Source organism: Heterocephalus glaber, unplaced genomic scaffold, assembly GCF_053883595.1.
Source record: "Heterocephalus glaber isolate CG9 unplaced genomic scaffold, H.glaber_assembly_v1.0 deba00001452, whole genome shotgun sequence".
Taxonomy (NCBI): domain Eukaryota; kingdom Metazoa; phylum Chordata; class Mammalia; order Rodentia; family Bathyergidae; genus Heterocephalus; species Heterocephalus glaber.
In genome coordinates this window covers 9,686,772-9,711,969 of record NW_028258302.1, presented here as the reverse complement: position 1 = coordinate 9,711,969, position 25,198 = coordinate 9,686,772, and the positions used below count along the sequence as shown (strand labels likewise).

General features: G+C 46.1%; 1 protein-coding gene across 7 annotated transcripts in view; it reads right to left on the bottom strand.

The window, feature by feature from the left end:
* Positions 1-25,198, bottom strand: part of Csmd2 (CUB and Sushi multiple domains 2) — a 582,265-nt gene that overhangs the window by 234,499 nt on the left and 322,568 nt on the right. For 6 of the 7 annotated variants that reach the window (XM_087215348.1, XM_087215347.1, XM_087215349.1 and 3 more), the window contains exon 13: positions 10,889-11,071. The exons of the other annotated variant lie outside the window; for it this stretch is intronic. In XM_087215348.1, coding sequence (XP_087071474.1) covers positions 10,889-11,071 — 183 coding nt within the window. The remainder of the gene's footprint in view (positions 1-10,888; positions 11,072-25,198) is intronic. 7 annotated transcript variants of the gene reach the window in all.

Sequence of the window (25,198 nt, the reverse complement as noted above, 5' to 3'; positions counted from 1 at the left end):
CAGCATCTGTGAGGGCAGACCCTTGTAGGAGAGATTTTGTGTCTGCCTGGACAGCTCCACAGTCAAGCATGGGAGAGCACAAGGAGAAGGCACACACAGGGTCTGGAACATTCACAGAGGAAAATGAATCTGTTAGTTTGATCTAGAAGGTGGAAGTAGAAGTGAGAAGGACAGAGATATTCCATCCCCCCATGAGGAGAGATCACCATCATGACTAGATTCCTATAGGTTGGTCAGATATCCCAGCCCCTATACTGCCCAGTAGCTGTGGTCCTAACATTCCTTAGACAAGGACCCTGCCCTGGAGGAACATGGTCTCTGAACTGAGTGTGGATTAAGCCGCGTTTGAGGATTGAAATGTTGTCTGTGCTACAATCCTCCAAGAACATTTCTGAGAAGCTGCCAACTGGAATACAATTTCCTTCCTTTCTTATAGCACTTTGTAACACATCTATTATTGTAATAATTCAGTGACTGCTTTGTCATAAAAGTGCATGCTTGTATCATTCACTAGGCTATATGAGTTCTGAGAGGGCCAGAACCATGTGAGAATCACCCCTGATATTCCCTGGGCATTGAGCTTGATGACTGGTCCATAGCATCCCCTCCGCTTCACCTTTGGCTGCATTTTAATTAAATGAAAACAGGCAATCATGGTATCAAGATGTAAAATGTCAAAGTATTGGACCAACATTTCATTCCTTGCTGAGATATCAGCACAGAGGCCAATATTCCACAAATCCCAGGAGATCATGACACCAGAACAACTGAATTATGGCAGCTTCGGCCTGCCCAGCTTTATAGAAACAATATATGACCACAATAAATCATCTCATGTGCCATAGCTCATGCCACACGGGCTGCCATTTGGTCAAGGAACCAAATCCCTCAGGAAGACACCAAAGTCCCTGCAAGCATTCGGCACACAGTAGGTGTTCTGCACTAGCAGTTCAGAAATCTGGCCCACATCTAGATCACCTAGAAAGGTTTTAGAACTACAATTCCCGGGCCCTATCTTGGGCCTGCTGAATTGGAATTTCTGGGAACAAGGCTGGGAATTCTGCATTTTAAAATGCTTTTGGGTTAGTCTAAAGATTAGCTGAGTTTGAGTCCATTTTAGACTTGGCAGGACCACCAAAGACACATCCTTCCCCTGAAGTAGCTGCTTATTTAAAAATAGAAGTAGCAAGCAACGTAGAAGCCCATACTGGCCTGATTGGAAAAATGTTGACTCTGCTTCCTTGGACATTCTGACAGGAAATGTGCTGGGGGCCTCCACTGTGAGCCATCCTTTCACCCAATCGTTGCCCAACTTGCCCATGGCTAGGTACACCTAACACCTGTATTCCTTGGGCCCAGTTCTTAGAGCCAGATGTGGTACTACACCCAGCTGGATGATGGTATGTTGGGACATTCCATCTCCACAAGCCAGTGGGGTGAGGGCGGATTTGGAGAGTCAGTGTCTGGTGGGCTTGAGATGAGCCAGCATACTCACAGGCTAAGTTTAGGACCCCAGCCACCCCCACTGCCATCCCTTCCTCAACATGTGTGGGGTTCTAAGTTGGTTCTTGGATTCTCTCATCCCTGCTGTGATTAAAGCCCTCTCTGAAATGGTGGTCTCTGACTGGGGCAGTGTATAGCCTGCAGGGGAGAGCCCATTCTCTTGGTTGAGGACACGACTCAACCTAAAGCCCACCTCACACCAAATATCTGCCTATATAGACATAGAGCTAACCTATGATGAAGGAGACCCAACTGGGCTGGTAAAACAAGGTTTGACTGCTTCCCTGGACACCCTGATAGGCAATGCTGGCAGCTCCTTTTGTGAGCCGCCCTTTCACCCAGGGCCGGGCCTCCCAGCCCTGGCCTCCCTAACTCTGGGGTGCCCTGCCAGGCTACCCTAGGGTATCAGGACACTCCAGGGCAGAAGCAAATACATCTCCCCACCTCCTCCACCACCGTGACTCTCTGCCAAGGCAGAGGACCCCTCAGGCCACCAAGAGCCCTTCCGCAGGCCACATCATCAGTGGCAGAATGAGACCACATATTCTCAGTGTCCAAGTTTTTGAGTGTAATAGAAAGAGGGGGCTCTGAAACTCCCCAAATTCCCTGCTTATTTCCTATGGTTCCCTTGTGGTCAGTGGGACCTTGCAGGGAGCTTGGAGAAATGAGAAGAATGTTATAATAAGCAGAGGAAGTTCACATAGGCCTTATCATGGCCCCTGCCCAGATCACAAACATTCCCAGGAACATCACCCTTATACCAGTGGTGGTGAGCCTAGGGCATGCGTGTCATTATGTTTTTCTTTTAAGACAAAAGATGTTAATGTAGAGTTGTTGTTGTTTTTTTAAAATAAACCGGAACCTCAACATTCAGGTTTAATTACAGTGTTGGCACTTTGCGATAAGTAAGTGGGTTTTGGGTTGCAGTTTGGCCCTCAGTCTCTAAAAGGTTTGCCATTACCACCCTGTACTGAGGGTAGTGCTTTCAGACCATGCCTGTCCCAACTCAGACTCTGAACATGTGAAAACAGCAACTCCAGAGAACTCTAGCTGTTGTGATGATATTTTCTGGGCCAAAGCAAAGGATGTCTGAAATTGCACTTGTCCTGGAAAATCTGGAATTATACATTTTCAGGAGATACCAGGGTTCAGCCATGGAGAGGAGGGAAAATGGAGGCATGCTTCATCCATACACAGGGCACAGAGGTGGAGGTGGGAAGGGAAGTGAAAAAAAGCACCTGCTTATTTAAGAAGAAAGGTAGCTAGCCATGTATGTGACCTATATGAAGAAAACTACAGAGCTGTTAAATTTAGCAAAATGAAAGCAGAGAAACCAAAGGACGGATCTGCTTCATAGCTGGATGGGAAGTCTGTGAATTATAAAATGCCTATTTTCTTCAAGTTAATTTATAGTTTAACAAGAGTGCACACACACAGTCCCAGTAGGATTTATTTTTACTCTGAGAAAATGATTCTAAAATTAATCTTGAACAACAAACAGATGAGAATAACAATGAATATTCTGAAAGAGAAAACAATCAAGGGAGGAAGGAGTCATTTCTAGCTCTGCTAGATATTAGAACATCTTATAAACAACAATTAAAATTATTTAATACTGGGGCTAATACAGAGCAACAGTACAAAGTGGTGACTCAAGAAATAGACTTAACTACATTTGAAGATTCAGTATGTGATAAAACAATCCATTTCCCTCAAATCACAAGGGAAATGAATTAATAAATTATGTTGGAAAACTGCCTAAAAGTTTGGACAATATTATTCATTCATCTAAATAAACTCCAGATGTATTAACAAATTAGTTTTAAAAATCAAATTACTGACAAAAACCTAAAAATAGAATGAACTGTTTCTCAGAACCATGGCAGTATGATAACTTTGTTAGCTTTGAAAAGAAATCACAAATATTGAGGGATTTGTCTACATGAAAATGCAAAACAACTGTATAATGCAAAATAGCAACACATACACACACAAAGGAAAACAAGATTGGGAAAATATGTATATCAAAGACCACATAGAATTCCTACCCACACACTTGAAAGACTGCCTTCAAGTTGGAAAGGAAAATAGGAATGCCCTACTTAGCCAGTTACCACTTAGGGATTGATAAACGCACAGATTCATGGTCCTACTAGATGGGGCTGGACTCAGGTTGGCTCCTGTAAGCTATGAGTAAGTCCCCACCCGGTGTCCCGTGGTGGAAATCCTGGAGCACTCTCAGCACTTCTTTCACACCTCTCACCCCAACAGGACATTCTTTGGCCTGTGGCTACTCAGCCTCTCCTCCAATGAACCCCATCATCCTTCTTACTCATATTCATGTGTCGACCCCTCCAGGAATCCCTGCAAACCCAGGTACCCAGACTGGCGGTGCATGCACGCATTCATACGAGTGTGCATGTATTTATGCATCCATGTATCCACAGATCATCTCCCTTCTGCAGAGGCCGACAGCCCATCTTCTCAGAACCCGATGCTGCCATTGGCACGTCTTATTCTCCAACCAGGCCCCAATGCCGTCCCCGCATTTCAGGTCACCATTCTAACAGGGATGAAGTTCAGTCTGTGCTCTATGAGATGAGGAGCTATAGCAAGCTATTCAGCACCCACTCTGATGCCTGCCCCACCAGATGCTCAACAAATATGTATTAGGTAAAAGAAAGAACCCAAATGTATCTGCAGCACCATGGCTTCTTGTTGAAAACTACATTTTAACCCCTAAGAGACCATTTCAATTTACAGAATTGTGTCTGTCCCTGCATGGAGAGAGCTCCTCTCCCAAAGATCAAGGGCTGTGCCCCATGCATCCTGGATCCCCAGCACTGGTCACAGCCTTGGGTGCTTTACAGAAGTCAGCAGGGGTTTGCTGGAGGGATGCATTCAACTTATACTTGTTAAATCAGCACATTTCCAAAGGCCACACAAATACTTCAACTTGAGGGAAGCGCATAAAGGTTACAAGCAATATATGATCCATATGAGGAAAACCACAAAGTTGTTATCTTTAGAAAAGTGAAAGTAGATGAACGTAAAAGAGATATGATGTGTTTCAGGATAGGAAAGCCTCACATTATATGAATTTTATTCTTAATTCTACAGCTCTTGCTTGGCATTATGGGAGGGTACAACCCTTTGAGGGAGGGATGCTAATAATATGCATCAAGAATAAAAAAGTTCATACATGGGCTTGATAATCTTACTCCTGGAAATTTATCCTAAGGAAATAATTTAAGAGAAGGGGAAAAAAGCCATCTACACGAGGACGTTAATTACAGCCTTATATAAAATAATTAAACATAATTGGTTGAATAGGTCATGGTCCATTCACTAGACAGGATATTCCATTGACCTTTAAAGAGGGTAAGTATGAAAGACACCTGGCCATATCATAAGATATATAACATAAAATGGACTTTAAAACACAGCATACAAAATGGTCATATTCACTTTCATTAAAACACAACATGAAAGATGTGTGTAGATGGGTAAGAATCAAAAAAAGAATTGACAGGGATCTGGGGTGTGGAGGTAAGGAGGGGTTAAGGATCAGAAATGATTGAGATATATTATACACATGTACCAATTCCCCAAAGCAAACCTCCCCAATCTGAATTGCAAACATACACCAATAAATGTTAAAAATTTGAAAACACTTTTCACTTAAGGGAAGGAGATCAAGTATTTTATTTCTTTAAAACTTTTAATTCATTTAAATCATTACATTTATTTAAAATTTTAAAATATTAGACTATTACAAAAGCCTGTGATGCTTATTGGCCCTTAAGCGGCAGATACTTCTTGATATAGAGTTACAGCATGTTTTATGGGGCGTGGCTTGATTGAGCCTGAGTAGGATCATCCCCTGCCCTCCAGTGTAGAATATGATGAGGAACCAACATACCCCCTTACGCTCCTGACTTTGTATATAGTAGGTGCTCAATAAATCAAGATGGATAAATAAGTGGATGCGTGGAAGAAATGAAAGCAGAAAGAATAGACAATGCTTTCATCAGCAGCATAGTGCAGACTGACCAATAATGGTCACAAATCTTTCCTTCATAAATCTGTTTAACTCTCATCAGACTGCAGTGTGCTTCTGTACTCTGCTCTATCATTTTTGTCCTAAGGGCTCTTTGTCCTTCTTTCTACAGATGCATCTTTAGATTCCAGAAATCTGGTGCCATGGAAAAAAGTGTAGGACTTGGAGTAGGGACCTGGGGTTCAGATTGCTGCTTTGTTAATGACTACAGTGATACATCGGTTCACAAACTTTATTCTTTCCATCACTGTGGTCACAGACCAAATTGAATGAGAACCGCATCAAATTTCCCCATAAGGTCAACATTGAACCTAACCATTGAATTTCATTTACCTTTCCTCCAATTTGGTTTTCAACCAGAATCATGGAAAGAATGGAGTTGGTGAACTAAGGTACCACTGTAGTTCAAATTCTAGCCCAACATTTAAAGGTCACCTAGCCTTTGAGTTAGTTACCTGATCTTGAACTTTTGTTTTCATTCTAAGGTATGATTGAAAGCACAGTGTATGTTTAAATTAAAAAGAATTATTACAGTAAAAGACATGTTGCCATGAATCCCCCTCAAAATCTTCCCTCTTACTTCAAACGTACTTATCCCATTGTTCTTGCCACTTTTTGAAGCAGTTCTGGAAGCCTTCTTTCATGAATGTCTTTTGTTTGCTGTTGTGGCTGCCTTGTGTCCTAAATTGATGCACAAAGCTTATCTGTCATGGTCATTTTGACTCTGAGGAAGAGCCAGATGTCACAAGGTGCCAGATGTGGTAAATAAGGTGGATGAGGACATGCTGCAGTGTTTGTATGAGCCTGCCTTTCCATTGGATGGACCCTGGAAGCAGCACTCACTGTATTTTTTAATCACATCTTGTAAAAGACATTCATAAGAGAGGACTTCCAGAAATGCTTCAGAAAGTAGTAAGGATGGTGGGACAAATGTGTTTGAAGCAAAGGGAGTAGTTTGAGGGCAATTAATGGCAATGGGCCTTTTACTGTAAAAAAAAAAAATTAAAATCTAAACATTCGCCATATATTTTGAACAGACTTTACATAAGCCAAAAGAATAAATACAAAGTTATAGGGAATTTTCCTATTTCCCAATGATGTAAAACATTCAATAAACATTGGCATTCTCTCTTGCCCCACACTTTCTCACTGCCATAATGCTACAGACTAATCACAGCCTTACTTAAAATGCAAACCTATGAGGTGTTCATATTAGATGAGAGTAAGTTATTCTAGACGAGTGATTTTTCATCTAGGATAAATTTTCTGTCAGGGAATATTTGGTAACCTCTGGAAATGTTTTCTGTTGTCACGACTGGTTTGTGGGATGGGTGATACTGGCTCTCAGTGGGTGGAGAATAGTAATATTGCTTAAGCATCGTGCCATGCCCAAGGCTGCTTCACCCAAAAAGACTGGGCTAAAATAGTAATAGACAAGATTAATAAACCCTACATTTGAGTAATGATCCATAGGAGAGACCAACTTCATGATGATCCTTTGGCCAAATCCATTCCTTTCTGGAGAAATGCGTGCGTGTGCATGTGCATGTATGTGTGCATGCCCCGGCACATACTTACGGGAGATGTGGTGGGAAAAAATCCAGGGAAAAGGGCACCAGACCCTAGAAGAGGGCCATTTCCTGTAGCATCCTGTGTGGGACACTTTCCTTTGGCTCCCAACACTTCAAAGCCCAGCCTGAGCCCTGTATCCTCTGTGACATTTTCTCTGAGTACCTAAGGACCCAATGTCCCCTCCCAGGCCATTCAAGATTCAGCAGCTGATCTGTAACTTAAACTGTGTGTCTCAGGAGGCCCTGCCTTCCCATTTCACACATGTACCATATATATTAAGAGCCAAGCAATTAGGATTCACACCTTTTTATGGTGCTTTACAAAATGGCGAAGGAACGGAAAGCAAATGTGAACATTTCTGCTGTCCTGGCACATCTCTGGTGAAGTCTGTTTTGAAACTTCTTTTGAAAGTGGCTGTTAATGGACTGATAATTGGTTTCCTGGCTTCCTTATGAAGTGTGAAGTGCTCTGCTAGCCTGTCAACAAAGCATCAAGTACTGCGTAAACCACTCTCAGAATTATTTGTATCTTCCTTCCTATTGTAGCTCTTGTGGTGGAGGAATGACTGGGTAGGGTTGCATGGGAATGGCTCTCTATTTTTTTGTAAGACCAGGCTTAAACAGGCAGAGATTTTAGATAGTAAAGAATATCATGACCTGGCCAACGCTCTGTCTGCAGGACAGCTAGGCTGAGCAGATTTCCTAGGAAGAGACTGAGTTGTTTTGAATCTAACACTTGGTGCCAGGCACAGGGTGGACACTCAGTGAATACTGCTGAATGGATGGAAAGCAGTTCTACTTCTGACAGATTTTGAGCATTGGTCTCCGGAGATGTGAATTAACCAAGGAGGACGTGAGAGTAAGAGAGAAGAAGCTGGCTTCATCTTTTCTTTCAAAATGCTTTTCACTGTGAGATACATCATCATCCTGAAAACCTACGTGGAAAAAGACTTGTTTATTGAGGCTCTACCACTGTGAGGTCAGCTCAAAAGGCAATCAAATGACTCTGAAGTCTCTGCTTGCTACAGAAGATGTTTGGGCACATGAAGGAATACTGTATTTGTGTGGTCTTGGCAGGGCAATTCCCTAGTAAGAAGCTGTTCTGGAGAAAATGTTTCAAGAGAAGAAAAATGTACTGCTTTGTGTTTCTTTGGACAGTTGTTCAAAATTTTGAGCCATCAAAATAATTTTCCCAATCCCTTTCTAACTCCTAAGAAGGAGACAGCAGCATTGTTCGCTAAGTATTGCATTAATATTTACTGTGATGCATGTGTGGTAAAATTTAACACATTTATACTGACTTTTGCAAGAGGTGGATTTGTGTGTGCATTTATGAACACTCTATAATACACAGAGACAGCCTTCCTATTTCATATTTTTATAAACTTTTAGAGATGTAGTCCCTTTTCTATGGATCTCACACTATGATGTAGTTGGTCGAAAGTCAGGAGCAGAACTGTCCCTGAGTCAAAGAATGACCTGCTCTGTAACGATCCACTTTATGGAGTAATTTTCAGACCTTTCTTATCATCATCTCCACACTACAAATTAGACAGTGAGGTCTCTGAGAGCAAAGCCGAGGACCTCTGAAAGCATCAGCTTAGGGGCTGGGTACTCAGCAGAGAGCAGACAGATGCCAGTCCCTCATATTCACGGGGTAAAAATGTGACCTTGCTATGTGGTTCAGAGGCATAAGGACAGTTGATTCTCTCTGCCCTCCACCACTGAAGCCAGCATCCTTGAGAGTCAAGCTGTGTTCTGTTACACTCAAAGATCCAGACACAGGTGAGTGATGGAAGTGCCTGGGGATGCCACCCTCCTCTATCCCAGAATTGTCCAGAAGAAGAAATGCCACAACAGGGCTCCAGAGCACTTGTTTCACAGATCTTATTAACAAGCCCCAGGCCCCTCGTTCTTGTTGGAAACCACCAAGAGCACTGATCCACACTTGCAGGGAAAGCTCTGTTCTCTTCTTGTCAGCTATTTGCAAGTAATGTCCAGCTTGCTGGAGGCTATCAGTCCTGCTCCCAGAAACCAAGGGCCTGCTGAGCAGCACTTCAAGGTCTTCTGCCCTTAGTGAAGGTTTTAGAAAATGTTCTAAAACTACTCCTAAGAGGCAGAGGGTCAAGTAAATTCACATGAGTGATAGCCCCAGAAAGCATGTTCCTTGCTCCTTACATCTCTCAGCTTGTGAGGACAGGGAACTTTGTCCTGGTCCTTCCAGCTTCAGTCCTACCAGCTTTCCACTCTGGAAACACATCCGTCTTCTGGTTCTCCCTGTCTTCTTTTATCTAGACGAATTTCAGAAATTTACCTGGGGCTCCATCTATACTTTTGCCTTCTCAGGCCTTGTGGGCAGCTAGCATTTGCAGAGTCCTGCTCTGTTCACTCCTGCCTGGGCTTGGTGGTCAGACCCTTTGTTCTTGCTGTCTTGAGGGGGGGGTCCCTGATAACTTTCCCGCCCCTCCTCTCCTGAGGCACCCAGCATGCTAAGGGCTAACACTGATGAACATCATTTTCTAACCACACAGAGGAGCAAAGGTGGGCAGATATCACACGATTTGATGGGGGTTTTTTTAGTACTGGGGATCAAACTCAGGACCTCGCACTTTCGAGGCAGGCAGCGGCACCACTGAGCTAAATCCCTGGCCTGCAATTCCACTTTTTTCTTTCAGTAAGGCTGATTTGTTCAAGCTGAATTTAAGACTGATTTGACCTTTAAACCTCTAAATACTTTTACACAAATAAACTTACAAGTCATCAAAAATGCCTTTTCAGACAAAGTAGTATTTTTTTCATTTGAAAAATATAATCACTGTAGTATGACCCAACTCACCAGCTCATATGTCCCAAACTCTCATCATCACAGAGATACTGACAGTCTCCCAGACTATCCCTGCCTCGGCCCCATGGGCCTATCATTTTGTGGTATGCAGAATGCAGAGGCCTTGAACAGCCCACCGAAGTGGGTGAAGGACCAGAGGGTCAGGCTGTCTGCCCTTCCCTGAGAGGAACACATTGAAAGAGCCAGAGGAGGTGGAGTGCTAAGGGCTGGAAGACAAAGTGACAGCCAAGAGAAGGTGGGACCTTGGACTTCTACACAGAGACCACGCCTGGCTTCCCCTGCTGCCCATAGCCCCTCACACTTACAAGACTTCCAGTACCATTGACGTCGCAAAGTATGGCCAGCCTGTCCAAGAGGAAGGAAGGAAGAAGGGCTCCTCCATAGGATGATCCAAGCCCTCCCCCAAAGGTCAACCATCCAAAGACAGCTGGAGTCCTCATCACTCCTAAATCCAACAAGAGATTACAGTAACTGTAGGAAATGCATGTCCTGCAAGGTGTGGTGTCCTACAGCACCAGAAGGCTAGTATGGACCACCTTACAGACATGCAGGTCCTTGGAGCCCCAATTGACTCTACAGTGTCAGTGGTCGTAATGAGGGTGAGGAGGAAGTGTCGGGGTCTGAGCCTTGTGGGCCATGCCCAGGTTTCTATCTTGCTCTTAAGGATCACCATGGAAGGTATGAGGTCTGAAAAGGTCCCCAAAGGTCAAGGGCAATCATTCCCAGTGTTATAATCTACATCACTGCTAGAAACAAGGGCCCAGCCAGCAACATCCTGAGGAACAGAAGAAACCAGCCAGAGTGGCTGACACACCCTGCACGGTGCCCAGGGATGAGACCCCGGATTGGGCAGGACATGGCCCCTGCCTCTTGGTGAAGACCCTGCGGTGCTACCTCCCGCTCACTTACACACACAGCCTGGCTTCTTAGCTGACCACTGGTTATTCTTTTGGCACGTGATTGCTTTCTGCCCCACCAGCTCAAAGGCAGGTTGGCACTCAAACGTGAGCGTGTCACCATGGCGAAAGCGAGAACCTTCCCTCCGGCCATAGGCAGGGATGCCGGGGTCACCGCAGCTGCCCTGCTCGATCTCTGAAAGACAGGAAGATGAGAAAACAGAGACAACAGGTGACTTGATACCCCCTTTGGAGCTGTAGATCCACCATGCATGCTCTACTGCCAACCCCCATCCCCACCCCCTCGCCCAATGAGTCAGCTCTCCGAGGTACACAGGTAGATATTTACTGTGCTTATAGGAGGTGAGATTCATGTTTGAACACAGTGTTGGTGGACAAAGGGTCCTTCAGCTGACACATGTCTGTCACTCTGGTCCACATATGGTACTCCAGATGCTTGCCTATTTTTACTTAAAGTGGATCTTCATTCTTAATGGGTTACCTGTTCCAGGGGCTGAGAAGTCCCAGACTTTGGAGGCTTCCTGACTAAACTGGACCCTGCATCTGATCATTACTGTCCCTGGGTCCCTGGATGGAGCATAAGTGCAGGCCACTCCAGAGCGGCAAAGCCAGGCACAGGTGAAGAGGCAGCTGGCACTGTCACAAACCAGAGACTTGGTGGTGATCAATACTGGCTGCCTTCTGTTACAGAAGTGCTGTGGAAGGCTTTTTAAAACTGAGTTTGAGATGGTAACAGGTAAAATGAAACAAATAACTTGTTTAGAGCATTTTTAAAGCTCACTTGAACCAACAACAGGGAGCCACCCCTGCAGAGCTGAGTATGATGGGCATCTCATAGGATTCAGCCAGGAACCAGGTCAGTCAGGACCCAGGTGCTTCTGGAAAGGGTCTGCCCGGCCACTCCAACTTCCACCTGTGCTTCAGGGATGAAGGGGGGATTCTTAGCTGGGGAGCAGGGCTTCCTACAGGAAAGACAGGAACCAGGGGTGGCTCAGTGGTAGAGCACTTGCCTAGCATTCATGAGGCCCTGATTTCAACCCTAGCACTACGAAAATAAAAATAAATTAAAAAAAGGAAAAACAGAAAGTCATGAAGAAGGTGCCCAGTGGTGAGGTGAGATTGTAAGAGTCCTGAGATTTGTGAAAGAGGGATCCGGAGTCATCAGTGGAGTGTGTTAGACACTTTCCCGAGATGCTCAGGCCAAAGGGACCCTGTCTTTTCTACTTACATCTTTATGGGCTGTTGGAAGCCATGGTCCTGGAAATTGTTGTGTGTGACCCTGGCACAGGTGGTTCTGGAAAAGCTTTCTTGCCACAGCTGGGAGATTTCTGTGGGCTAATCAGGGTAGCTGATGGCTCTGCCACCTAGAGAGAGGCTCTTGACGGTCATATTTATGTTACCTTGCAAACCAGAACCTCCAGGGCTCTGCTGAGGGTGGGGTACAGGATGACAGTGTGTGTGTGTGTGTGTGTGTGTGTGTGTGTGTGTGTGTGTGTTCTCAATCAAAGGGCCTTTGAATCTCAAGTAAAGCCAGCCCCCCCAACCTCTGGTCTCATGTGTCCCCCTTTGGCTCCCCATCTATACACACACCTGCTGAGGTCATATATGAGCCTGCTTTTGCAACTGGCCTTGTGCGTGCTCAGGGGTGGGGTAGGGGAGGCACTCTGGGAAAGGTGGTTCCTCGGGTCCAGGTCCCAGAGTCCCAAACATCTGAAGGGAAGGAAGAGGGAGCCCCTGTGCCAAGTTGACCAGGGGAAGTAAGCAGCAGGGCCCTCTTTCTTCCAGATATCCTCATTCATGCTGCCTGGGATTTAAGCGCCTGGAATGCAAGTTCTGTCACTGCAGACATTTGAGGCCTGTTAGAAGTTTCCTGGTGTCTAAGGGAGAGCTGAGGACAGTTTTAAAGTTTCTGGTGAAGTCCCACTATACTGTAGAAGACATGCATGTGCGGAATGTGTGTCTGTCCCTGCCTCAGCAGCTAGTCTGAGACCCTAATGGGGTGAAGAGAACAAGCATCCTCAGGGGGAAGAAGGAATCTGGCAACCTCCCATTGTATAGGCACAACCCTGTCCACACCCACCTAATTTCTCCTGCCACAGTGTAATCACAGGCATGTGATGAGCACTCTACTCCATGTCAGGCCTGTGCAAGGCATTTGAAATCTGGATATGGTCTCTGTCACTAAGGAGTAGACAGACCAGAAAACAGGCATTTAGGACACAAGTGACTTGTGCAATGGAAGCACACAGGAGAAGCATCTAACTCAAACAGGGAGTGAACACACGAAATTTGAGGAACACCAAGGACTCAGAAATCAAGGCAACTAAATCTTAATGCAATATAGCTTTTTTTTCCCCCTAAGAAAATCACAACTAATGCATGTAAGTCTGGCCCACATTAAAGTAAAATAGCAGCATTTACAATGAAGACTGGCTCTGATCTTCCACTTTGATGACTTGGCCTACGACCTACCCAAGTTTTTATCATGAATATTTTGCAGTAATCTCGATTTTTAAAAATACTGCCCTAAAACATTATGTATCTTAATTACTGAGGTTTTGGCCCCACTGTTAAAATGTTGTGCCCAAGGTGAATGCCTCGCTCACCTCTCCGGAGACCCAACCCTGCGTCAGGGAGGGCTTCTTGGAGGAGGTGATGTCCGAGCTGAGGCCTGGAGAGGCTGTGAAGGAGCCAGCAAAGTGCAAGATGAGCAGGTGAGAAGCAGGAGGAAGGGCCGTCCAGGGTAAGGGAAGAGCCCGCGCCACGTCCCAGAGCTAGGACTGTTTGTAGGGTTGCAATCTATCAGTACCAATAGCTACCTCATACTTATGATCAGAACTGATTTTAGATGTATAATTAGTAACTCTAGCACTACTGCCAGGAAACACTGAGCACTTGACACATACTGACTCACTGCCCCTTGACAGCAGCCCTGAGAGCTAGGTACCATTTTCCCCTTTTTAATGATGAGAAAATTGAGGCACAGAGACATCAGGTCACTAGGAAGTGGTGGATGTGAGGCCCAGACTTGGGCTGCACGGCCAACCATGCTCCTAATCATTGTGCTGCACTGGTTTCTGCAAGTACAAGTGCTTCTACAAGGTGTTGGGCAATGAGGCTAGAAAAGTTAGAAAAGGCACCAGTGGGTGGGGCCAACCAGGAAAGAGCCTTGCCATCTGCTAAGGATACTGAACTTTACATGGTGGGAAATGGGGAATCCATAAAGGACTCCATTCAGTTCAGCACTTGATATTTTGTGTATGAGAAAGAGCACTCTGACCACTGCCTGGAGAATAGTCTGGGGGCAGCCAGGCTGAGGCAGGGAAAGCATTCATTCACTCGACAAGCATGTGAGTGCCCACTGAGTTGAGCCATTGTGCTGAGGGCACAGCAGAAATGCAGGGAGATGCAAGCTGTGACTCAGTCTAGAACATTCTAGTCCAAGGCTCACAATGGTCTGGGAGATATTTTAGTGCCATCCTGGATGGCACATAGGCATAGGGGATGGAGAGAGGCAGAAAGACTTGGGAGGTGTGAAGGAGGAAAAAGTCACAGGCCACAGCATCAGTGAGAAGACAGGAGAAGAGGAGAGGGGCGGGTTCCACCAGGGCTCAAGGGTTTGGGCACAGGGAATGACTTCACTGACACGAGAACGCAGGAGGAGGTGCAGGGCTGAATGGAGGTCACCACTAGGGCACACTGAGTTTTGAGTTGTGGTGGGACCTCCAAGGGGAATTTTCTAGTATAAAGTGGCTACGTGAGTGAACCTTAAGTTCAGGGGAGAAGTCTGGTCTAGAAATGCAGCATCTGAAAGTCAGCTCACAGATGGTAAAAGAAGCCACAAGAAGGATGAGACCACCCAAGGAGGTTGAGAAGAGGTGTGGGTTTTGCACAAGACATTAGGGGCAGTTTAGGGAGCAGCTATATGGTAACTACAGTCCTGGAGGAGTGGAGTCACAGAAGCTTAGAGGAGAGGGAGTTTTGAGAAGATCAACAGGCACAATGCTGCAGGGAACTCTAGGTAGACCCAAAAGTGGGTCGGTCATCCAAGGAAGGCTACTCTTGAAGCTGGGAGTAGACTGAATGTCATCGTGGGGCTACTACCCAAGGTAGAAGAGGAGGAGGAAAAGAGGAGAGTAGTTAAAACTATTTTTAAGCATCTTGAACATATTTAAATGCTAGGGGAAAGAAAAGAAGGGGGGGGGAGAGAGAGAGGAGATTAAAGAGTTAACTTAGGATATAAAGAAGAAATAGAGCAATGGAGAAGGGTGGCATGAGGCTCCAGAGAAGGCAGGGGGCAGGGGACCCTGAGAATGCTGGAGGACTGGCCTTAGTGACCAGGAGGGACTCTTATTCCCTCCAGGCAGAGTGATCTGGGAAGAAGAGCTGGCTGTGAGTTTTCAGGCAGGGAGGTAGCAGGGAGGTCCTGGGTGATGCAGGCTCTGTTTTCTAGGTGGAACATGAGGTCAAGATCTTTGGTAAAGATGAGGTCATGGGGACAAGGACTGGATGTTGACAATTCAGTCACTTTGCAGAACAGCAGACTAAGGCAAGATGGACAGCCATGCACTCATGGACCCCAAAGGTGATGATAATTCACATGTAGGGACACGGGCTATCAGGGCTGGGTGTCTTGTCCCATCTGCCCTTAGAAACTTGGTTCATAAAGACTTGAGGCTGGGCTTGGAGAAATGGAAGGACAATGGAGGAAAGGAGTTGGGGCTATTGTTAAAAGTGTGGCTGTAGCTGGGCATGATGGAGATTACAGACTTGTAATCCTAGTATTCTAGGAGGCTGAGGCAGGAAGATTGTGAGTTTGAGCCCGGCCTGGGCAACTTAATGACTTAATGAGACCTTGTCTCAAAATAAAAAATAAAGGGCTGGGTGAAGTAGCTCAGTGTGAATGTTCTGGGTTCAATACCAGTAGTACCTAAATATCAAAAGACAAACAAGTGGTAGCCAAGGGGCTTAGGTCAAGAAGGAAAGAAGTGAAAAGAGCAAGAGGCAATGGGAGAATCCAAGAGGCCAAGGAAAGGATAATGGGCAGGAATGGGGGAGTGACAAATGGATGAGCTGAGAAATAAAGGACCCCAGAGAAGGATGTGTAACTGTGAGATTTCAGAAGGCTGAATGACAAGATTGAGCTGGAGCCAGAGTGGAGGAAGAGGGAGAGACCGATGAGGGATGAGCGATATGAGGTAGGAGAAAGCAGCTGAGCTGAAGAGAGGATAAGGTCAAAGGAGAAGGTCGTGCAAGTGGGATGCAGTGAGGAGGGAGCTTGGGAGCCACCTCTCCAATACGAAGTGTATCGGGAAAGGCAGCCGGAGTTGCCAGCGGTGGAGAGGGCCACTGTGTCATGGCAACCTCAAGGGGAGTCTGGTTTTACCGTGCATTTACAAAGCGGTCCAGGAATGGGAGCTGGCCATAGTGGTGCATGCCTGTAATCCCAGCATTCTGGGAAACTGAGGCAGGAGGATTGAAAGCTTGTACCAAGCCTGGGGAACTTAACAACTTAGCAAGACACTGTCTTTAAAACAATGTAAAAAGGACAGCGTCTGGGGATGTAGGCCAATGTGAAGGTCCTGGGGCCAATCCCTGATACTGCAAAAAATAAAAATAAGTAAATAAAACAAAAGAGAAGAACACAGGCTGGGAGGTGGGGAGAAGAAAGTCAGCAGGTAGGTCGAGAGCTAGGCAATTTCTTCCAGGAAGGTGGAGAGGCCTGGTGGCTGGCTCCTTCCCTTGACACCACCTGTTTTGGCTGGGGCCTTCCTGCCAAGCCTGCCAACAACCCGGATGGAAACACAGGTCCTTGCCTTCCTGCAGAGGGCTCCCTGGGCTCCACTGCCCTGTGGGGCTCCTGATCAGGTGCCGACCAAGTCTGATGTCAGAATTCAAAATTACAAATAGATAAATTGAATTTAGAATTAGAGAAAGATCACACATGCAATTTCCTGTTATCTGGTTTAATATAATTCCACTTTATAAGTCTTTCTCTCCCTTCTCTCTCTCTCTCTCTCTCTCTCTTTCTGCTTTTTCCTGCCAAAAGCAATAGGAAAGCCGATGAGGACTGCTTCTAAGATACCACAGAATTCCATCCTGACCAGGCTCTCCCTATTTGCTTTCCCCTTTCTTGGCTGGTTTACCCTTATCATCAATGACCCACCTCCTGGTCTTCTCCCCAGATTTTTCAATTTCTAACTACATTGGAATCCTCTTTTATGACAATATTTGCATGGAAGGCAGTGCATCGTGTGTGGCCATAAATTCGCTGGCTATTTGATGTGCTCCAGGAAGGGACACATGGCTTGGAGGGAGATGGCTGTCCTACCTGGCCACTGTTTGCTGCCTTTCTTGATGGAGAATATCATGTTTTCATGGTCCCCTCAGCCTGAGATAGTGCTTCCTTTTCCTTCCATACAGTTGGCTTTTCACTGTAACAGACTTTAGCTTAAACCGTCTCCTCCTCCCAGATGTTCTCCCTGCCCACACACCTGGAATGGTGCCCATTTTCCTCTCTTTCTTGGCATCTCATCCTTTTCCTTCATAGCACTGATCAATTTTTGTCTTTCAATTTTAGTCTTTCAGCAAGTGTTTTCCTGGTATTGTCCTAGGCCTAGGGGCTATGGCAGAAAAGAATGGCAAACATCTTCCCTTTTGGCACTTAAAATCTGGCTGGGCAAGGGTTAAATTGATTCCCTACCTTGGCATCCTCCCTCTCAGCTGCCCACCAGGAGGGCCTACTTGTCTCTTGTCTCCCCCACGCCCTTGAGGAAAGCCCTATAAAAGCAGGTGTCGATTATGTACTGTAGATCACTGTGTACCCAGTACTTTGCCCAGGACACAGAGAATATTCTGTTTAATGCATGAGTTCAGCTACTATTGATTGCCTGGAAACTGTGCCAAATACCATGCTAAGCATTAAAGACACTGATCTGCTTGACCCACAGCCCCTGCACTAAGAGAACTCACAGACAAGTGGGTAGAGGCATACGTCCAACGCAAATGATGAGGGGAATGGAGCAGGTGTAGACCTGACCACACAACCTGGGGGCTAGCAGAGAAGGCAGCTCCAGCCTCAGGCCTGGAATGCTGGACCAAAGTCCTGGAATTCAACTCAGATTCTACCCTTCCTTCCCCTCCTCCTAAACACCCTGTACGCCCTGCTCTCCATCTTTTCTCTCACTGCCTGAGTTCATACCTCAGTTTCCCATCTGGTAGTGTATGCCGGTAGTGACCTGGTGGTGCCCCTGCTCTCCTCTGTATTCCACACTCCCCAGAGGAAGGTAAAGTAACTCAGAAGTAGAAATCTGATCATATGGACCCCTGCTCAATGGTTCTCTCATGGCTTACTGGAATGAACAGGTTAGAAGCCTAATTCCTCAGGATGGTGGGACCCTTCCCCCACCTCCCATCTCATCTTTGGGTATCAGTGTCCTTGAAATTTGTACAAAACAAAACTGAGGGACCTGGGGCTGGGGATTTAGCTCAGTGACACTGCGCCTGCCTTGCAAGTGCAACATCCTGAGTTTGATCCCTGGTACTGCTAAACAAACAAACAAAAACTGAGGGACCTGTAGGGAAGTGAAATAGTTCGATGATGATGAGCCAGATCTCTGAGGTCACAAAGTCCTGAATCTAAGTCCTGGCTCTTAGACTAAGTCATCTAGACCCACAGCACCTTAATTATGCTTTTAGAGCCTTACTTTGGTCATCTACAAAATAGAAATGGTAATAGTAACACCACCTTTCAGAGTTGTTGTGAGGATCAAATGGGTTTATAAGACAACTGTCAAAATAGCCAGCATATGGCATGTAACTGGGGGCATTTCTTTATTGTAACTATCATTACCATTGTTTGCAGAGTCCCACTGGCTCTCCTGAGGCTTGAATTGGGAACCTGCTGTATACTCTTCCCGAAGCAAACACCCCCACTTGCCTACCAGGCAAAGAATCATCTTTCAGTGTCAGAGCGAGTGCATCCCAATCTGGTGGCGCCCTGGGATTGCTGAGGCAGACTCAGGAGCACTGTCTCTCTGGTTCCCGCCTCCCTGGTTGTTTCTGCTCTAGCAGTTGTGCTGTAATTTTGGATATGCATTTCTCACTGACAAATGGTAGCTTTCTCAAGGCTCCCAAGTGGAGTTTCTGAAATGTCTGTATCCCAGCTTCTGGTAGATTGCTGGGTATGGAGAGGGCACCCAGAAAGTGTTAGAGGGAAGAGGAGGAAAGGGTAAAGGATGGTAGGATGGAGAATGGGTACACAGTGTCTGAAGAAGAGTCAGAAGTTCACTGTGGCAGGAAGTTCAAGTAGGAAGCATCAAGAGATACTCTGAGGAAGGCCATAAAGGGTGGGCAGAATGAGTGGCCACTTGGTAAGCTTTAACCTGCAGGGCGTCAGCTGCTGCATTCTTTCTGTTCTTTGTATCTCCAGAACTAAGCCCAGTGCTTTATGCATACTAAGCCCACCATGTCCACTGTTCAATCATCACAAACTCCTTCAAGTGACATCTTAAGTGCACCAAGATGGCACTCCGGGCACTGCTGGATCTCCTGACCTCCTTAGAACCACAACCTACTCCACTTTTCTACTTCTGATGGTGGGAAAGTTACCAGGAGGTGAAAGATTGTGGATCTATGTGTAACTCCGGGGCTTACGCATGTCTCTGCACATGATTGTCATGAATGGGAGGGAGGTATGGCTAGATGAAGTGGTTGGTGCTCTTCACTCCCTATCCTTCCTCCATCATATTGTCACAAGTCTGTCACTGGCTGGAAGAGGCTAAGAAACAGTGGTAAATATGGACATGGAGAGTATTTAGGTTGCCTCCAAGCTGTCTGCATTAGCCCCACAGTGGAGTTTATCATTTGTAAAAGCCCAAGAATTTAGAGCATATCTCATGAACAAGCTACACTCTGCTCAATTTCAGTGCTGTAGCATCCTCTGCCATTTTCTGGCCCAGCCTCTAGGGGCCAGAATAAACTGGACCACTGGATCCTCTGTGAGGGGACGGCTGCTGCTCCTACTTAACTAAACTTTATTTCTGCTGCCTGGAAAACTTTTAAGGGAAGCGGGGAAACCCAGTGAGTGTCTTGGTGTTATTTCCAGCCAGAGCTGGAATGTCTGAGCCCCCTGGTTTATTGGAACTAGGAAAAAATAGAGTTGTGCTGAACATAGCAGATGAGAGACCGATATGGCCATTTGGTTGACATCTGGCAAGAAGAGAGGCAATGTCCAAAAGGGAGTGGAGTCCATGGTGCTGATCTGCTGCCCTTGGCCTCCTTTCAAGCCTGGCTCCAACTCCATCTATTTCAGGAGACTCACTTGTGCCCACTGCCAGAGTTTTGTGCTGGAGAAGGCGATGTGGACACGGCCTGTGCAGAGCAAGTATTGATTCTCTTCTCCCTACTTGCTCTCAAAATTTATTCCTCTGGAGATCTTAGCCTCAGCCTTCCCACGCTTTGGCTTTCAGAGTGAATCTGTCCCTTTTCTTGGCGAAGTCTGACCAGCATCTCCTATTCATCCTTCAAGCAAGTGTCCTGATAGTGACTGCAACGCCTCACAGGGCCTTAGAAAAGGTTGGGTCCACAGAGGACATCATTTCTAACAGGAATGCCTGGACTGCTGAGCACTCTTTGTGTATTATCTGTATGGCCCTGCTCCTCCACTTTTCCAGGGGCAGAGTCCCAACTCCTCCCTCCCCTAGACCAGCCTCCCAGATTGAGCGTCAGACTGCCAGATTCCAGGCTCCAGTCAGGAAGCCAGGAGACTTCCAGATTGATGCAAAAACTTGTTAGCAAGTTGTGTGTAATTTTATAATGTTTCTGGTAAGTGCTAATTGCCTGTTCCTTAAATATTTCTTGTTCTATTGGGAAGCAAAGCAATTGCAACTATGAATGCGTTTCCCACAGCTGGCCGCCCCCATGGAGGGAGACTGAGTTTCTAGGCTCAGAGTGCTTAGATATTGACAGATCCAGAGTCTCCTCCCCCAGCCCAATCTCAGATTGTGACAAGCAGAACTTGAAAATTTTCTAGGAAGCAAATGCCCCAGTTTTCCCACAGGGGCTGAAGCTTTTTAATGAGGGAGGAGGGATGCTGCTGCAGAGCCTCCTTCCTGTCCTGAGATAGCATCTCTTTGCCTAAATTGGGGCCAGGAACAGTGGGGAGGGGTGGAGGTGAGAGGTCCTTGCCCTCAAATGTCTCATGCTGCTCTGTAGGACATCTGCATCTCAGAGACCTTCCTATCCCTGGGCCAAGATGTCTATCAGGTATGGAAGTCCGTAGGGGATGGGAGAAACAGAGGAGCAAGATGGATTTAGAAATAACAGTGATGGTTTGGGCAGTGGCACAGATCAGAAGAGCTGCAGGCCTGGGAAGGCAAGGGAAGGGAGAAGTTTTCAACTTAGCATTTCGTAAATGCTAGGTTCACTGTTGGCAGCTTTGGTACAATGAGTCTTCAGGAGACATTGGCAGGATGACCAGTTACCAGCCCCTCTTCACAGATGAGGAAAGTGAGGCTCATGAATGAGGAGGGACTGGCCCAGAGCTCCATGGAAGAGCCAGATTATGAATTGGGTTTGCTCTACTGGGATAATAGGGATGGGCTCTTGGTAACTGAACATGGGGAGGTGGTAAAGTGGACCAAAAAGGAAAACTGAGGGTGCTTCCTGATTGTGCCTGTGTGAAGCCTCTGCAATTCAATTCCGGAAAGCTTTTTCTGAACACATGCTCTGGGCAGAAAGGGGCTTGGTTTGTAGGACTGGAGAGATTAACCAACTGTGATCTCTGCTTTGCATGGAATCCTAGGAGCCAGAATGCAGTTTGGCATTATTATCATGGATTATTTGGGACAGAATGTGAAAGATTGTTATCTCACCCTAAAATCAATGAGACATTGCCATTAAAGTCTGTCTGTGTTTGCTTGTTTGTTTGTTTATTTATTTATTTATTTATTTGTAAGTAGGACAGCACTGTGCACATGTGCATTCTGGGAAGCTCACTGTGAGCCATGTGGTGGGTGGGTGAGGGGTATGCCGGGTAGGAGGGTTGTGCTGTCAGTCAGGACAGTGGAAGAAGGGCAAGGGAGGACCAGACAGAGCGTGGGATGCTGCTGAGGGAGAACTGATAGGATCTGGGAGCCTAGGAGAGGTGGGGAAGTTGGGGGGGGAAGACGAGGCCTGGCAATGCAGTGGACGGCAGGGCTCTTCCTCAAGAATGGGACACAGCTAAGGTGAAGGGGTCAGAGGAGTGGGGTGGAGTGATAAACATAGTTTTGGGTGTTGTTTATGAACTGAACATGTACCCCCAGATTTATACCTTGGGGCATTTAATCCCTAGTGAGAATATATGTATTTGGAGATGGGGCCACTAAGGAATTAATTAAGGTTAAATGAGGTCATAAGGGTGGGGACTTGATGTGGCAGGACTTACATTTTTATAAGAAGAGACACCAGAGAGCTCGTGCTCTCTCCGAGGAAAGACTGTTCGACTGTTCAGGTCTATGGTAAGAAAATGGCTGTCTCCAGGCCAAGAAGAGAGCCCTCACTAGAGGCCAAACTGGCCAAAACCTTGATCTTACACCTCTGGCCTCTGTAACTGAGAAAATGCAAATGTCTATCGTTTAAACCACCCAGTCTGGTATTTTGTTACAGCAGCCCTGGCTCGCTAGAACAGATGGGTTGGTTTGAGAGGTTCGAGGGGCGGCCATGAACAGGGATAATGGTAGGCAGCAATTTCATGCGGACAAATGTGGAAGTTACAAGAGTTCATGTTGGAGCTGAAGCCATGGGAGTAGATCCAACTAACTGCAGAAGTTACCGGAATAAGTGGGGTGAAAGTTGAGGACACAGCTGGTGAAGGGGCAGTGAGCAGCCACACAGTGGGTGTGCAGGGGAAGCCCAAAGTGGTGGGGAACCAGACAATGGAGGTGAGAGAGGAATCACATTCAGTGCTTGAGGACTTGACCCACCACCCTATTGCAGCAAAGGGTACTTTTCATTATTAAGGGATAAGATGGTTGGGTTTCACTCTTTAAATAAATTTTAAAAAGTCATGGTGAGGGGACAAGAAGGTACAAGTGGGCTCTCTTCCCTTCCCAGGTTCTTCCATGGATAAAGTTTAAATGCTTTGTGATGCCCCACAGCCTTCTGTGAGCTGTATTCTGCCTCCTCACCCCACATCACTCCACAGTGAACCCCATATTACTCAGCCAGTGCAGGGGCAAGAGCCCCATGGGACTGCCCCAGTGAGGCAGGGATCTGAACCAGGGGCTGTTGGAGCCAGCATAGCCACATGAGGCAGACTGGACCTGGCCTGAAGGACAAGGAAACTAGAAGGTTTGGGTACAGAGGGACTTTGGTGACTTGCAAGGGGAAGGTACAATCTCCGTACCATGGAATTGTGCAAGGAGCTTTTTATGACCTCATTTCACTGTCAGAGTTATTATCTCTATTTTATGAGTGGTAAAACTGAGGCTCAGAGAAACCATGTGACTTCCCCATGGTCACACAGCTGGCATAATGGAGGGATTCACCTGGGCTGCTCCAATTTGAGTCTGTTTTATCTTCATGGAACCTGCTGCCTGTGGGCAGAACCTGACTCAGCCAGGAGGGTTAGTAAGGTCTCTCAATACCAGAACATCCTTCCTTTTTTTTTTTTTTTTTTTTTTTTTGGCACCAGGGATTGAACTCTGGTCCTTGCACTTGCACAGCAGGTGGGGAAACCACTGAGCTAAATCCCCGGCCCGCAGAAAGTCCTTTTTAATTTGTTCCAGGCCCAAGAAGGAGTCCTGCTGATAACCAGTCTGTGACCAGCATTCGCACAAGACATATTTCTAGACTATGTCTTGGTGGTTCACTATCATGACTGCAGTGGTTGGTATAGTATCAGGCCCGTAACAGGTGTTTAATCCACGTTGCCTGAGTGAAATGAATGAATGAACACAAACTCCAACTCCAGTGACATGGAATCCAGGATTATGATATATGTTGCATTTGACTGGGGCAAAGTGTTGGCTTCTATAAAGATTTCATAAAGAAGTGAAATTCTGTAACTTTAGGAGACTCCTACTACAGGGGAGAAATCATGAGCTTTTAAAGCAAAAGAGCCTTGGCTCTGCCCCCCTTCCCAGATTTCTGTGTGACCTCAGGCAGGTCACTCTACCCCTCTGAGTCTCAGAAGCCTCATCTATAAAATAGGAGCTATTCTATAGTTGCTAACATTGCAGGAGATAAAGCAGTGGTTTTCAAACCAGTGTTTAGCTATGAATTCTCTCCTAAAAGAAGGTTGACAAGGAGTAAAAGAGAAGAAAAGAGAAAAAAATAGAGGCAGGGCCAGAGCCCTCCCTGCTAGGTATCCCCTACCCCACATCAGTGTCCCTGGGGGTCCCCCCAGTTTTTCATGACACTTTGAAACCCTGAGATAATGAACATAAAGCTTCTGGCACACAGTAGGCTCTCAACAAATGTTCCGTCCTTTTCTTTACCAGTGAAATCATATCAAACAAATCAAATTCCTCTCTCCTGGTGACAGCCCTTCAAATATTTGGACACAGCTTTCCAGTCTCCTGAGTCTGCCTTCTCTCCTTTCAAATAAACACTCAGGAGTCACAAACATTTCTCACAGGGACTGGCTTCAATCCTTTCCTTATCTATCCCAAGCTGAGGTCCCCACATCAAAGCTCAGTTTTTGGAGCTTGTTTTGGGGTAGAATAAAGCACAACTAACTCCCTAGGAAAAAGTCTAGCACCTAATTTTTTGATATTTATCTGTACTTTATCTATCTTGCTAATTTAGCCAATAGCTCTATTTACTCTGTCTGCTAATCATCACTTCTTTCAGGCTCAAGTCATTGGTGCCTTATCCAAACCATGGGTCAAACACAGACATATTAAGGGCATGCAGATGACACAAGGTCATTCTTCCTCATGTCTGAGAATATTCACTACTAAATATACATGGACTTTCAGCAGCAGGGGAAACTTAGAAACTTTGCTTCCAAATCTGTCCCATTTTCAAAGTGGTGAGGGACAGAGCTAGGAGCTGAAACAAGGTCTCTTGATTTCTGCCTGAGGCTTTTTCCATGGCCCGACAGCTGCTTATGTGTAACTGTATACCATCTCTTCATTTAATGATGGATGTACCCGCTCAGTTACTCACTCATTGCTTTGCAATTTCCAACATCCCTTATTTTCACATTTACTATGTCACAGTCTTTATAGATGTCCCTGTGACCTAGGATATGTCATTGCCTTCAGTTCACAGATGAGAAAGGAAACAGAAGAGCCCATAAAGGTTCCATGACCTG